The 17101-nt window shown below is 38.7% G+C and overlaps 1 protein-coding gene across 1 annotated transcript in view; it reads left to right on the top strand.

The window, feature by feature from the left end:
* eys (eyes shut homolog) overlaps positions 1-17101 on the top strand; it is a 522745-nt gene that overhangs the window by 433340 nt on the left and 72304 nt on the right. Inside the window, exon 43 of the mRNA XM_057847548.1 lies at positions 3230-3450. Within this exon, the coding sequence (XP_057703531.1) occupies positions 3230-3450 (221 nt within the window). The remainder of the gene's footprint in view (positions 1-3229; positions 3451-17101) is intronic.

Below are 17101 nucleotides of genomic sequence, written 5' to 3'. Positions count from 1 at the left end.
GTTATGACGTACATGACTTACATGATTTCGACTTTACGACGCCGGAGTCTTTAAAAATTTTTTTTTTATTTTTTTAATAATGTTGACTTTTTGTATGTGACGCATGCTTCCATCTTGCCGCAAGAAGCGTAGAGCAGGTAGTGTTAATAGCAGTGAGAGTTCATGTACACACGAAGAACGTATTTGCGCACACAAAGGAGCACACGCGCACACAAGAGGAAGAGCGCATTTGCTCCCACGAAGAAGTCGCACAGTCAAGTGAGAGAGAGAGGGAAGAGATCACAGCGGCAAGCCTGCGCGCACATTTCTTGCTTGTGAAGCATTCACAGAGACAACACTTGAATAGAACACCTTTTGTACTGTTCATTGTGCGTTTTCAATTTTGTTCGAATACTTGGGGCGAGTTTATGTGGTGTCTTTTGATGATGTGCGGACTGAAACATGCTAATTTTTTGTGTGGATTGTTATTGTTGTATCAGCAGCTAGTTAAAAACACAAATTTCAATTGCTGTTAATGAAGATGGAACTGATTTAATTTTATTTTATTAAGTGTTGATCTCATGAGCAGCTGAATAAAATCATTAACCCTTTAAGGTCTGGGCCTATTTTGTCTGATTTTGCATGCCTTTGAAGTTGCCTTTATATTTCAAAGAAAGAATTGTTTACGATGGCCTGGTTTGGTCCCTTTTTTTGTGACACCTTGAACTTCATGTCCAAACTGTTGTTTCCTTCACTAACCAATTATAAATCATCATTTTGGGCCCAAAAAGACCAAAAATTCCAAAATCGTTTTGTCAAAATTTTTAATATTGATGTCCAATTGACAACCAAACATGCGTAACGAACCGTTTTGAAACTTTGCAATATTTATTCAACATGTTAGGATGAACATTCAACCAAAAAAATTTAGAATAAATAGTCTTATATTTGACAATTCAACATAAACAACAGGTATAGCCATAGGCGTGTTTTGCCTTTATACATGCTCTAGTCAAAACAGGTTATATACAGCAGACCAAACCGTGAAGAACAGTGAAAAAATATATACCATCTAACACAAAAAGTGTTTAGAGGCCATCTCTTTACGAGTTTAGGTATTGCGGCCCATCACCTGATGAAAACTATGTACACACAATCAAGCTTCTTGAACACACATTTATATACACAAATTGTGGGGAAAAAAAATATATATATATATATATATATATATAACATTGGGGAAAAAAGTATTTTCAAAAATATTTACAATAAACAAGTTAAATTTTTGTCAGGCTTGCCACTCCGAAAAGCAGTTTCGTCCTGGAATTAGACACAGGGCTACATCACACAGCTCACACTTCCATGGGGTGTCGGTCCTCCTTCCACCCTTCCATTTTCATTTCACTTTACTTTCATTGTCACTATAAATGTACATGAAAAAAAGTCAGTATTTATGAAAATAATAAAGTATAAAATAAAAATATATACAGCAATAAATAATAATGGAAATCTATATGTATGACAATAGAAAGAATATCATAGCTGAATATGTGCTACATCCCTAATCTTCATATAGAAAGAAGAACACCACAAATTATAAATTCCTGCCTGGGATACCCACAGTGCACGTACGACTTTGATCTGGTATGCACATTTTATTATTATATACACAAACACACACTTATATTGCATCAAAATTAACTTTGTCTTGCAATATCAAATGAAACTTTCAAAAGAAACTTTTTCAGCATAAAAAAAAAAGAGTGAGTTGGCTTACCTCTGCTCGTGGATGGCGTCACCCACGTGTTCAAATCCGTCACTATCTTCACTCAAGGACTCTTCCGAAGAAGACGATGATGACGAATTTGGACCATGCTTTTCCTCAAGTTGATCTAAGAGCACAATTGCTTGCGCTAAATTTAGTTTTCCGTTCATTATCAAAGTCACACAAAGTCACTGCTCGATCCAAATGGCCGTCGCTCGCCACCTCGCTGCTTCAGAACACTCCTCCCTCTCGTTCGGTAGAACCTCGCACGGCAGTTATATTTATTCAAAAAAATAAAACGCATTTTGTGCTTCCACTGTGACTTCGAAAGGGTTCGTTTGATTTGTGTTTTTTTCATGGAGCTTCCGTTTTGAAAAAGGACAAAAAATGATGGAAATATAGACATAAACAAATGATCCATGCAGCGTTTTAATGTTTTTTTGAGAGGACAATAAAACTATAAAACTTAAATGACAATATCTCACGTTCTAGTTGGTCGATTGACTTCAAATAATAACGAGAGTAAACCGCAACTTCCGCACTTTAAAACGAGACCAACCAAAGGCATGTGGGGGACGTAATTAAAACGTGAGGGCGCTTCAAAGACTACGTGCGCTGAGGACGCGCCGGCGCGTCCTCCGACTCTCAAGGGTTAAACCACACGGATGTCTGACATCGTCATTATGGGAGCTTAGCTCGCTGTCTACTAGGACTTAGGTCCATTATCCTGGCGAGGACAGTACAATGACATATAATACATGTTTTTGGATAGTTACTTTGAGATTTATGAGGTATTTAGGGGTACTAAAAGTGTGAATTCCGATTTTCGCGGAAATTCGGGTTACGTCACCAGTGTAGAAACGGAACTTGTTCCTAACCCGGGGACTACCTGTACTCCGACTTAATAGCAATTTCTGTAAACAATAAGAATTATAAAATCTAAAATCTTTAATTTGTATGGAAGGTTTTGCAAATGGTTTATCCACTTTTGCGACAAGAATGTAAATACGTAGTAGAATGTGCCCATTCCATCACAAAGATGTTTTATTAACATAAAAGACCATTATCCACAACCTAAAATGGAACACTTATTGATAGAAGCATCAATCTGCAATAGGGCCTATATGAGAATTAAGGAGTGATGAAGAGAAAACTATTCAACATTGGCTATTAAACCCGTAAGATGGATGTATGTGATAATAACAGAAAATTATCTTTTGCTATGCTCTTTCTGCAGATCCATTTGTTCACAATTAGTTGACATATTGTAATCGTATATCATTAGCTTCAATAAATTCTCCAAAAAATAGAAACCGTTCAGTATTTATATGCATTGGTATTTGGTATGCCTCGTCTTTTATCAGGATGAGTGCGTGTTGTAATAATAACAATAATGAATTGTTACAGCATATAATTTTTGATTTCGCATTCTTGAATAAACAATATTTATGATCAGTGGCTTCCTACCTTTTTTTCTTTTTGCAGAGAACATTTGGGCCCATTTTTCTTGGGCTTGTTTCCACCCATTGGGAATTGCACGTCGGGTTTGCAAAAGGAGCGAGATTTATTGGATGCATCCAGCAACTTCAGGTCAACTCAAAGGACGTTTCTTTGGTGGGTGAGACCGTGAGAGGGAGAAACATCAAGAATTGTGACCCACCTGTTTGCCAGCACCTTCCTTGTTTGAATGGAGGGACCTGTGTCAGGTACTTATGAATCCATGACTTTTGCAACTGAGAGCTCCAATGCAATCAGTGAAAAAATAAAATTTAGTTAGCACTAAATTGTCCATTTTTATCAATTCCATCATGCACACGTCTAATAGTAACACATGTGGAATTAGGGTGACCACTTCCATGAAGTCAAAATGGAGGACATATTAAATAAATAAATAAATACATACATACATCAGACTTGTAGTGTATTTTCATCAACAGTAAAATTTTTGCACGTTTTATAGATCATATATTTGTGTAACTTAATAGTAAAAAATACCAAAGGTCAATTTGACAAATTGCAACGGGCCCAACAACAAATCTTATTTTGAAACAGTGTTCTGCCATAATATCCTACATGGCGAAACGTCCTCAATCAATCGATGCCAGTTCATCAGTCAATACAGTCAAGTCATCAGTTAAAAGCAGCGAGTACTGTACTTGTTTTTGTTTTATTGAGTCTTTTTTTACCTTTCAATTGCCTCAAAATACTTTGGCGTGTTTTTCTCTGATAGCTTTTAAACATTGTGTTTTCTTGTGGTGGCTTTAGTCACGGAGTGTATTTAGACCACACTTATTTGATATTATTACGTTTAAGCAGAGGTGGGTAGAGTAGCCAAAATTTTTACTCAAGTAAGAGTAGCGTTGCTTCAAGACAACATTACTCAAGTAAAAGTAAAAGTAGTCGTCCAAAAAATGTGCTCCAGTAAGAGTAAAAAAGTATTTAGTGAAAAGAATACTCAAGTCATGAGTAACATTGTGAGTAACTGCTTGTATTTTTTATTTTTTTTTTTTTTTTTAAACAATGTTTTTTTTTAGTTATATATGTGGAATATGGTTATAATGATACTGTACAATAACCCATTACATAACCACATTAAGCTAAAGAAATACAAAAAAAATGAAAAAAATTATTGAATTCCGATAAAAGAAAAAAAATTCAATAAATGAAGCATTATTCATCCAAAGAGCATGACTGCCCTCTGGTGGAGAAACTAGTTCTTTAATAGTAATTTAAATAGTGAAGCGTTCCTTCATAATTAGTATTTTCTAATTAAAAGGATCATATCTCCAGTTTTCTGTGGTCAAACGGTGCCAAATAGAAACTAGGACAGAGGTTAGAATCCGCGCTTTCGAGTCATGTTGAGGGCAGCGCTCTATATCAAATACTTCATTTTTTACGATGCTTTAAAGACACCACATGATTGAACAGGCTGGCATGAAGATTGAATGGCAAGCTTGCGTCTGATTGGTATAATGGAGTCATGTCATTATTGTTGCGATGTCTCATTGGTGAAATTGGTAGCGCTACCCAAGTAATACATCAGGCACGTGTCTACTCTTAGCATCACTGGGAAAAAAGATAATAAATCTAATATGTAGAATAAAGAGGAAAAATGTAACGACTCTTGTGTAGCCCAAAGTAGCGGAGTAAGAGTATCGTTTTGTTTTTTGTTTTTTTTTCACAAATCTATCCAAGTAGAAGTAAAAGTATAGCTTCGTAAAACTGCTCTTAGAAGTACATTTTTCTGAAAAACTCAACTTACTCAAGTAAATGTAATGGAGTACATGTAACGCTACTACCCATGTTACTACCCACCTCTGCGTTAAAGTATTTTCTTAAGGCCTTTTAAGTACGTTCTTCCTATATTCACCTGAACAAAATAAGCTGAAAGTGCACAGTAGTACTTAAGGGTGTCAAATTCGCCATTGGTAGATGTTTCGCCCCGTGTAGGATATTTTGGCAGAACACGGGATTAACAAGGAACATTTGTACCAAACAAAATTCTTAAGAACAATATTTTTTTTGTATAAAAACAATGAGCATAGAACTGCTTAAAAGAAGCGAACTCTTTACAATTCGTAATTCAGCTGCAGAGGCAATGAGAAAAATATTTTTCAATATCGATACACTCGCTGCTCGCCTCATTCTTTTATGTTTTGCGCTTTGCGCTTGACGTTCTACAACTGCTTTGCCGGATGCTCACGTCCACGTCACACCGGCAAAGCATGCAGAACCGTGGAACGAGTCTTGACTGCTTTTGATGACGCAAATGTGCTTTCTCGTCCATTCAATGTTAAAAGATGTGGCATGTTTGCTAGCACTGTTGTAAAATCTCGACGAGGAAATGATGTCGTCAGATAGCCACACGTGAAGCTTTGTTTACATTTTATTGAACCAATGATATTGGACGTTTTAAATGAAGCCACTCTTGGCCAATTACAGACCAGTTGTGACAACCATGGGGCTGAGTTGCGTCAAATAAACTGAATCGTGGCCCATTTTCTTTAAAAGTCGGACAAATAGCGTTCAGCTAATGCGTTGTGCCGGACGCCGGACACATCACTGAAAAGGCTCAGTGTCCGTCCTTAAACCGGGTAGGTGGTAACCCTATGTGGAGTGGAGGCAAATAAAGCAGTTTCCGGATTCCCCAAAACGATCAGAGCAATGGATTAATTTCCTGTAACATACTCATGTTTGTAGGCCTTTTTTGCATGCCCTGTGCTTGCCTGGCAACTCGATGGCTCTGTTGTAGTCTTTCACCTAAAGTCGGTATTGATAGATGACAGATTCATGACAAAATTATTAACCATGTTAAATGAGTATATACTGTACGATCATGCACAATTTTCGAATCTTTCAATTGTTTTATGTAGTATCCCATTCCCGTTGTTCATTGTACATTTAGCTGTGTGCAAGCAGTGTTGTTAATCTTACTTTTAAAAGTAATTAATTACAGTTACAAATTACTTATTCCAAAAAGTTAGTAACTCAGTTACCTCAATGTTAGAGTAATTGGTTACTTGGCAACGTAACCAGCGTTACTTTTCATGTTTTACATGTTATTACATGATCCACTCTATAATCTCTTTCACATCAAATATGTTTATATTAACTGATTGAATTGAACTGTTTTGTTTTTTTCATTCCAAAAAAAAAAAAAAAAATAGGTTACACTAATTAAAGTTTGAAAGATTTTTGGGACAATAGGCCCTAACCCAATTCTTTACCTGAAACTTAACTAGACACAGGGGTATTGCGGATATTGTGATAACTAGATTGTAACATTTGCTATGCTTGGAAGTCATTTAATGTTGCGAATCAACCGTTAAAGTTGTTAAAATTGCTCCCGTTATTGCATTAGTTCCCTTCTGTCTACTTTCGACATGTGAAACGGTTTCATCATTTAAAGATCAAGTCAAGATTTTGCCGATTTTAGGAGTATTTTAGATAAAAAGTTACATAGGTTCACTAGGAAGGTTCACTAAAACCGCCTTTCTGAGAAGTCTACTGCTTAAAATGTCGGCTGTTTACTAAAGCCGCTGAGTCTGTCATTTCGCACCTACTTCTATATACATGTGATATCTACCGTAGCATCATGTGGGCGTAGTTTGTAGGCTGTCAGCTGCAGTCAGGTACTATTGGAGCCACCTATAGCATCGCGTTTGCATCGGCAGCACAACTCCCTTCCCTCCTGCTCTGCTCTCTCTGTTTCTCTCAGACAAGACATCATTCAACCCCTTTGCAATAACGCACTAAAGCACCCCTCAGTAAAGGTAATGCCATTGCAAAGATGAGAAAAGTAATTAATTTGATTACTCACTACTGAAAAAAATGCCATGAGTAACGGCGTCATACTCTAACGCCATTATTAACAACACTGTGTGTAAGTATAAAAATCTCTTGTAGGAAAAAAATATTAGACTTTAGTCACCAGCAGTGTTGTAAATCATACCTTAAAAAAGTAATTCAAGTTATAAATTACTTCTCCAAAAAGGAATTGCGTTAGTAACTCAGGTAACTTCATTGTAAGAGTAAGAGCGACTTGTGTATTGAAGTTCAAAGGGTTTTTGGGACAATAGGCCCTCACCCAATTCTTTACCCTAAACTTAACTAGACACAGGGGTAGGAGTGTGACAAAATATCGAAATGGTGATAAATCGTGATACTTTGTATCACAATAGGTTATCGATATGCTCCTGCCAAGAATCGAGATAGCGTTTTAAAAAGGTGTCAAAGTCTAAAAAACAAAAAATAAAAATGACCCAACAAATTGCTCGCAAAATCTTCCACCATAATGGTGTCTCAGTTAACTCTAAGGCTGCATTGACGGTACTCGACGCCCAATCCATTTAGACTGGGAACTTTCGTTCATTCGAAACCAGAGCATTCACAGTCATTTTGTCTGATTTTTCAGGGCATTTACAGGTCATTTCCTGTTGTGTTTGAGTCACTGCCTATTCATTTGGGTGATTCCCAGGTCACTTCCTGTACTGTAACTCAAAGTAAACAGGAAGAGACCCATAAAATACCCCAAAATCAACTAGAAGTAACTAAAAATCAAAAGGTAAATGACCTTAAAGGGCCCAAAATTACCTCATTGCCTGGCATTGGCTGCCACTGATGGACATAGACGTTCTATCCGTTCGAAGTGGCAGGGATGGCAGCAAATGAACGAATGTTTATTTGCTGCCATCCTCCCAGTTCAAATGGATTGGACGTCTACTAGTGATAAACTCTTTCATATTCACAGCAGAAGCTTGTTTTTCTGTTTATTAGTTGTTTGTAGAATATCCTAGAATGATTCCCTGACCAATGTATCGATAATCGTTGTATGGCTATATCGTCAGATCATCGTTATCGTGAGCTTTGTATCGCAAATCGTATCGTATCGTGAGGTACCAAGAGGTTCCTACTCCTACACAGGGGTATTGCGGATATTGCGAGAACTAGATTGTAGCATTTGCTATGTTTGGAAGTCGTTTAATGTTGTGAATCAACTGTTAAAGTTGTTAAAATTGCTCCCGTTATTGCATTAGTTCCCTTTTGTCTACTTTTGACATGTGAAAGTTTTAAAAGTGTTTCATCATTTAAAGATAGATTCAGGTCAAGATTTTGCCCATTTTGGAGTATTTTAGATAAAATTTACTTAGGTTCGCTACAACGGAGCCTTCCCGAGAAGTCCACTGCTTTGAAATGTCGGCTGTTTGCTAAAGCCGCTGAGTCTGTCATTTCGCACCGAGTTCTATATACTGTACATGTGATATCTACCATACCATAATATATTTGTATTTTTTGTATTTTTATTAGGATCCCCATTAGCTGATGAAAACATCCGCTACTCTTCCTGGGGTCCACACAAAATATAAAACAGACAAACCATCAACATACTAATCTATGGAGGACCCTTCATGGGGTCCACACAAAACATACAGACAAAACATCAACATACTAATCAACATAGGCTATACTGTATATAAAAGAAAGAATTCTTATCTTGAAAAATTTACACACTAAAACAAACATAATTCAACATACTAACATAAAGACAGAAGAAAGTTAGTAAGGAGGTAAATAGACAATATAAGAGGTAATATATAAGTCAACAACAACAAAGAGGCTTACATTACAAATTACATCAGTGATCATATACATTTGACCCTAAAGTACTGCTTTATTTGTTTCTTGAAATTAGCTTTATTTTGAGTTTTTAAAATTTGGTCTGGGAGGGCATTCAATTCAATCATAGCTCTACATAGTATTGTACATTGTTTTAAGTTAGTTTTCATGATAGGTATGGTATAGTTACCGCTAATAGCATGTCTGGTTGGGTATGAGTGCAGAGTTGAGCTCAGAGTGTAATGCTTAAACACACTGCCTGGTTTGCTCAATGTCATGATGTTTTTCAGAAAAGAGAGAAGAGATACTCGCAGCCTTGAATCAACTTTCAGCCAAGACAGTTTGTCATGCATGTTGTCTGTGTTGGCTCTCTGGCTGCTTTTAAACACAAGCCTGGCCGCTCTGTTTTGTACTCGTTGGAGCCTCTGTAGGTTTGTCTTTGTTGCACCTGACCAGACCACCGAACAGTAGTCCAGGTGTGACAATACAAGGGTCTGCAAGACCTGTTTTGTCAACTGAGGTGTTGAAAAGGGTTAACATTTTTTTACGACTGATATATTCCTACCCATCTTTTGCACTAACAAATCAATGTGTGTTGACCATGATAAATTGCAGTCTAAAGTTATCGCTAGGAGCTTGGTTTCTTGTACCTGCTCTACAACCACATTGTTTAGTACAAGGTTTAACTGAGGTTTGGATCTTAATGAATGTTTCGTCCCAAAAATAATACTCTTAGTTTTTGATATGTTCAGAACCATTTTGTTGTCAGTGATCCAAGTGAACACCAACTGTAGCTCTTGGTTAAGGGCTGAGGTGATTTCCTCCACTGTTTTGGCAGATTTATAGAGTGTTGAGTCATCAGCAAACATACACACGGTCGCATTTTTACAAACAAGTGGGAGGTCGTTTGTAAAAATAGAGAAGAGCAGCGGCCCCAGTGAAGAACCTTGCGGAATTCCGTAATGTATTTGTTGTGCATTTGAGAAGCACCCATTGAACATAACTTTCTGAGTTCTACTGGTCAGATAACTTTAAATCCAAGCTACAGCAGATGGAGTAAAGCCATAGCACCTAAGTTTATTAAGTAATATATTGTGGTCGATGACATCGAAAGCAGCACTTAGATCTAATAGAACTGCTCCTATTATGTTCTGTTGGTCCATATCAGTTAGCCAGTCCTCTGTCATTTGTGTGAGTGCAGTAGAAGTCGAGTATCCTACTCTATAGGCATGTTGGTAATTACTCATTAAATTGTTCAATGAAAAATAGGATTGTATCTGACTGAACACAATTTTCTCCAGCAGTTTGCTTAAAACGGGTAACAGGCTGAGCCAGGTTTGAGCCAGTAAAGGCTGCACGAGCATTTTTGGTTAAAGGAATTATTTTATGTGGGCGTAGTTTGTAGGCTGTCGGCTGCAGTCAGGTATTATTGGAGCCACCTATAGCATCGCGTTTGCATCGGCGGCACAACTCCCTTCCCTCCTGCTTTGCTCTCTCTGTTTCTCTCAGACAAGACATCATTCAACCCCTTTGCAGTAATGCACTAAAGCACCCATCAGTAACGGTAACGCCGTTGCAAAGATGAGAAAAGTAATTAATTTGATCACTCACTACTGAAAAATATAATGCCGTTAGTAACGGCGTCATACTCTAACGCCATTATTAACAACACTGTGTGTAAGTATAAAAATCTGTTGTAGGAAAAAAACATTACACTTTAGTCACCAGCAGTGTTGTTGATCATACTTTAAAGAAGTAATTAGTTCCAGTTACAAATTACTTCTCCCAAAAAGTAATTGTGTTAGTAACTCAGGTATCTTATTGTAAGAGTAAGAGCTGTTTGTGTGTATCGTCACACCCCTAATATATATTGATATATTTTTCAATATGCTGGTAATGCTCTGAATCTTCTGGCTTTCCTATCTTTGCTCTTGTTGTTTTGATTAAAAAAACATTACATAAGGTTCATGGATACGTCGTTCAAGAAAAGTTTAAGGCAATTGACCGTTTTTGGTAATGAAATAAATAAATAAATAAAAATAAATAGAACAATTATTATATTGTAGCGTCTACAAGGACAACACCAACTTGGTGATGATAATGCACACTCAGCTGGAAAACAGTACATTTTCTTTAATTAATTGTACCCACCTGGACACCACAAACTGTATGTAAAACAACAGTTGCCCGAGAGTTTGAGATGACGCTCGCCATGCTAACAATAATGCGATTGCTATGCTAATGCTCCATGCCACCTAGCCCATCATCATCGCGTTTGCAATGGTGTCACCGCTCCTCCTGCTCCTCTCTCTTCTAGGAAGCTGTGGCAAAATCAAACAACTCGCGTTTCATTCAACCAAATTGTAGTAACGCGCACCTTCACATCCTCAGTAATGGAAATGTCGTTGCAAAGATGGTAAAAGTAGTTAATTAGATTACTCACGAGTGAAAAAAAAATAACGCAGCTTGAAACATCGTTATACTCTAACGCCGTTAATAGCAAAAATGGGAAAAGTAATTAATTAGATTACTCAGGACTGAAAGAAATAATGCCTCTAGAAACGCTGTTATACTCTAACACCGTTATTTACAACACTGGTCACCAGACATAACTTAATTTCTTAAAACAAACTTGATATTCAAGTGCATCACTTGTACCTCTGAGTTGTAGATTATACCTTGATAGCATCTGAAATCTTCTAGATACAAAAGGGTAAAAGAGTTTACATTAATTTCCTATTTCAGTCTGTTATAAGATCCAATCATCCTTCATGTTTAGCTATCATAGCACAATGGAACACTATCACAAGTCAATTACCAGTATTTTGACCCTCTTTGTTAGTCTGCACGGATGACCTATGATGCACTTTCACCTTAGCTAATCCAGAAGGTAGGTGCTGTAAATGACTTTTTCATTGTATTATGACACAATTAATTAACAGTTACATTTGTTTAACAGGAAATGAAAGCGGGCAGCCTGATTATTGAGATAAGAACAGGCTCCAAGAATACTAATTAGGACGTGATGGTATTGTGGTTCCAGTGGTTTGTCATGTGTTAAAGAGGTCTCACAATTATCACAGTGTGATAGAAACACATTAATGTAAGTGTCTCTTGTATGGCACACAACATATGGGGGTCATTGAGAGTTCACAGAGCAGAATTGGATGAGAGGGGATTGTGGTTTTACCAGAAGTTGTTTTTTAAAGTGTAGCAATAATATGCTTTGGGCTTCTGCACTGCTGGCCAAAAGTATTGGCACCCTTGCAATTCTGTCAGATAATGCTCAATTTCTCCCAGAAAATGATTGCAACTACAAATGCTTTGGTAGTAATATCTTCATTGATTTTGCTTGCAATGAAAAAACACAAAAGAGAATGGGTAAAATAATATCATTTTACACAAAACTCCAAGAATGGGCCGGACAAAAGCATTGACAACCTTTTGAAAAATACTGTGATGCTTCTATAATCTGTGTAATTAACAGCACCTGTTACTTACCTGTGGCACATAACAGGTGGTGGCAATAACTAAATCACACTTGCAGCCAGTTAAAATGGATTCAAATTGACTCAACCTCTGTCCTGTGTACTTCTGTGTTTTACATTGTGCATGGAGAAAAGAAAGAAGAGGGGGGGTGCCTCATGGTTACCTCCTCACGGCAGGCCCTACCATCCCTGCACCTTTTTAAACGCACCACACACAATCACACTCCACAGGAGAGCTATGGCAAAGGGCGGTGGGACAGGCAGCTGGGCTGAATTTCCATGCTGCGGTCCCACTGCCCCAAGCCAAGATCTCCTATTTTAATGCATACATTGCGCTACCCTCCCCTCATAATCCCATCACGGTGCTGGGTTATGGCTGCCAGCCGGGAACCTGGCAGCCACAGTAATAGGGTGGTAGGTGGGTCCCACACGTTCTTCTATGGCATGGCTCCCGAGGCGTGGCCTCCTCTCTGCCTGGGCTGCCAGCCGCGGGAGTGGGGGGAGGTCGGGGCTCCGGTCTCGCGTCGCCCCACGGCGGCTCCTCAGCGTTCTCCTGCCTCCGCCTTCCCCTCTCTTCTCTAACTGGGTGGGCGGACGGGGTTGCTGTGGGGTTGGTGGTGCGTCATACTCTTGCCATCCCCGAGGGTCGGTAGATGGGCGCGCGGGTGGCCCAAGGGACCACCCTGGATTCCGGGGTGGGGGGGCGGGGAGGGCTCATTAGCTGGGCTGCAGGAGGAGGGATGGGCTGCGCTGCCCCCCCGGAACCGCCCTCCGTGCGGCTGGATGTTATTGGGCGCACTCGGGTGGGGGGTCCCGGTGCCGGGATTGGCGATGGGGCGGCGTAGGGTCGGTCGCCAGCGGGCTTACACTCACAAGGGATTCACACGATTACTGGGTTCCAGATCACAGAGATGATTTGTGTACACTCTACCCCTTTCTATCACTTAGCTTATAGACTCCCCCACCTTCTTCCCCCTATTTCCCTGGTCAACAGGCCCCCCACATGGTGTCAACCGGAAATACATTTAGCTGACGATAGCACCAACATATTAGTAGTTAGTGTAGTTAGGCGTTCAAAGTATTTCTTGTTGTTGTTTGTGTTTCTTCTCTTTCTTCTCTTGTGTTTCTTTTCTTCTGTTCCCCCATAACCCCTTCCTGTTCACTGTTTTGTCATAATAAATGAGGTATGTTGAATGATCACAAAGGGAGTATGTCAGACTCTCAATGTGAAACATTAAAACTGATTATCTATCAGACTATTCGGGCACTTAGACTTCCATTCTCCGTGTCAAACAGCTGAACAGGACAGGATAAAAAAAAGAAAAAAACAAAACAAAAAAATAGGTGTAAAGCCCATGGCACTGTGGCTAACTTCCCGAGATGTGGACGGAAAAGGAAAATTGACGAGAGATTTCAACCCCACTTCTGACACAGAGATGTAAAAAATTCAGTCTGGAGTTTGCCAAAACTTACCTGAGAAAGGCAAAAAACGTTTTTGAAGAATGTTCTCTAGTCAGATGAGACAAAAGTAGAGCTTTTGGGAAAAAGGCATCAACATAGAGTTTACAGGAGAAAAAAAAACGAGGCCTTCAAAGAAAAGAACACGGTCCCCACAGTCAAACATGGCGGAGGTTCCCTGATGTTTTGGGGTTGCTTATCTGCCTCTGGCACTGGACTGCTTGACCGTGTGCATGGCATTATGAAGTCTGAAGACTACCAACACATTTTGAAGCATAATGTAGGGCCCAGTGGGAGAAAGCTGGGTCTCCCACAGAGGTCATGGGTCTTCCAGCAGGACAATGACCCAGAACGCACTTCAAAAAGCACTAGAAAATATTTTGAGGGAAAGCATTGGAGACTTCTAAAGTGGCCAGCAATGACCCATAGAACACCTGTGGAGAGATCTGAAAATGGCAGTTTGGAGAACGCACCCTTCAAATCTCAGAGACCTGGAGCAGTTGGCCAAAGAAGAATGGTCTAAAATTCCAGCAGAGCATTGTAAAAAAAAAAACATTGATAGATACCGGAAGCGGTTGCTCACAGTTATTTTGTCTTTTTTCCGGCTCATCTTGGGAGTTTTGTGTAAAATGATAATTATTTATTTTTTTGATTCTCTTTTGTGTTTTTTCATTGCAAACAAAATAAAACACCAGGTTATTCTATATACTGTAAATCTGAATAAGAATATAATGATTTATGTAATGTGATCGCCTCTACATGGCTATAATTAAGTTGTTAAATTATCTGTTAAAGACACTTGTGCAAAGTTGTCTGAAATGTTTTCAAGGTTGTCAGGCGTAATGGCAGCTTGCAACAGCTAAGTTTATTGGTCTAGGAAAAGGGTCCCTAGCCTTGCTTCTCTCTGCTCTGGGATATACTTAATAGATATTGTACACTGTGGATTTCATATAGGAAAATGCATCTACTAGATACAGTTTGACTCCCACCTGTCTATGTCTGGAAGTGGTGTCCTGCTAGAGGCCCTTTTGTTGATTTTTCTGCGTTTGTGTGGGTGTATTGTAAGCCTTTTGCAGGAACAGATGGCTGCAGCTTTCACTTTTGCTGTCTGCCATTGAAGCACAACAACCCAGATATAAAACCACATGTTCTCAGCAATGCAGTGGTATACTTTTGTCTCATAACCAGTGTGGATAATCTTACTTTAAAAATAATAATTAGTTACAGTTACAAGTTACTTCTCTAAAAAGTAATTGAGTTAGTATCCCATTTACCTAGTAATTAGTTTCTCAGCAAAGTAACTGATGTTACTTTCCATCTTTTACACATTATTACATTATACATTCTATAACATCCTCGTTTAGATTAACTGATTGAAAAACAAAAACACTACATAAAATATTTTTGAATATTTGGTATTTATTTGGATCAAATACACTGCTAAAAAAAAGGAAGTACAACATTGTAGCTCTAAATGAAATATTTTTATCAAATACTTTATTCTTTATTCGTGCCTGTATGACCCTCCTACAATGCCTGGGCATGCTCCTAATGAGATGATGGAGGGTGTCCTGGGGGATCTCCTCCCAGATCTGGACCAAGGCATCACTGAGCTCCTGGACATTCTGAGGAGCAACCTGGACGTCTTAATTGATTTGGCTTGCAGCTGTCCGCTACAATCATTTTTAGACACAGTAAACAGACTGGTCTTTCCTCGTCTCCCACTGTATTAAAAGCCAAAGCCAAACGCTACATATGTGTGGTCATAGTTCCTTGTCTTAGCATTTCATATCTTCAGTGCTCTTTACTGTTTGTTCTTGTTTGGTCATAGACTTCACTTTCAGTTGACAAGAAATGGGGCGCAGGGCCGCTCTGTAGGTGGGCTATTTTCAAAAACTTCAAATTCAAATATTTTCAAAACCAAAGCCGTGAGCGACCTAAAACCAAAACAGGCACCTCCCTTAGACATACTGTATATGAGTCTCCATGAGCAGCGGCATCAAAGAAATTCAAAGTCGTTCCCTTATACAGTGTTTTTCAACCTTTTTTGAGTCACGGCACATTTTTACATTTGAAAAAGTCTCGCGGCACACCACAATCCAAAAATGTTCCGAAATTACTTTCTGTACAGTATACTATAGTTGTTTATAAAATAGTTTCTCAATATTTATACTTACCGTATTTTCAGACTATAAGTCGCAGTTTTTTTCATAGTTTAGCTGGGGTGCGACTTATACTCTGGAGCGACTTATGTGTGAAATTATTAACACATTATATCATTTCACATGTTATGTTGGTGTTTGAGTGACACTGATGGTTTGGTAAACTTGTTAGCGTGTTCTTTATGCTGTAGTTATTTGAATAACTCTTAATAGATATGTTACGTTAACATACCGGCCACGTTCGCATTTCGGTGTTCATGCATCATGTAACATTATCATATTGTACACTTATTCAGCATGTTGTTCTCTATTGTATTTTTTTTAAATTGCCTTTCAAGATGATAAAATCCAACACATAGAACAGATACGTCAAGTAAATTTCCCCCCAAAATGCGACTTATACTCCAGTGACCTACACTGTAAAAAAATTGCTGTAAATTTACGGCCAATCTTGAACACTAAAATGTCGTTTTTGTGTTTAACAGTTAAGTACTGTCTTTAGCAATGCATTTTGGGTTACCAACAAAAATTTGAGGCCACAAGACAAATCCTGTAAACGGTAAGGTAATGTTTTAAAGGGGAAATTCCACAGCAAAATCCCGGAACTACTAATACACATTGACGATTGTGGGTGGGATTTGTGCAGCAAACCCGCAGCGATTTTCGACATCCTGAACCAGTGGCTGTCATGTGTTCCCGTCATTTGGTGACAGTTGCCACGTTTACATGGAGCCAAATATTCCAATTACAATCGGAATATTTGTTCAAACCGAATAAATGTGTTCCATATAAACACCTCATTCGGAATGAACAGGCCCAAACCGAATGGAATTTCATTCCGATTCACAGGGGTGGAATATTCCTTTTCCCAAACCGATTAGAAGTAAAATTATATTATGTAAACAGGGAAGCGGAATGGTGTCTGGTTGCGTTCTTTCTGCGCATGCTCCGTACTGACGTTGTGACGTCACTCGGTGACGTAAGTAACGTCACTTGCAACATGGCTTCCAAGCACACGCACAGCGCACCCACACAACTTTTTAAATGAACGGCGTATCATTCTGAAGTTTTGTTTCTACTTAAAAGTTAAAACAGCAGCTGATCTGACGATCGAGCTCCATGTTTTGCAATGT

Source organism: Corythoichthys intestinalis, chromosome 10, assembly GCF_030265065.1.
Source record: "Corythoichthys intestinalis isolate RoL2023-P3 chromosome 10, ASM3026506v1, whole genome shotgun sequence".
Lineage (NCBI taxonomy): Eukaryota > Metazoa > Chordata > Actinopteri > Syngnathiformes > Syngnathidae > Corythoichthys > Corythoichthys intestinalis.
Note: the sequence above shows the minus strand (reverse complement) of the source record. Positions and strands in the feature narration are given on the sequence as shown.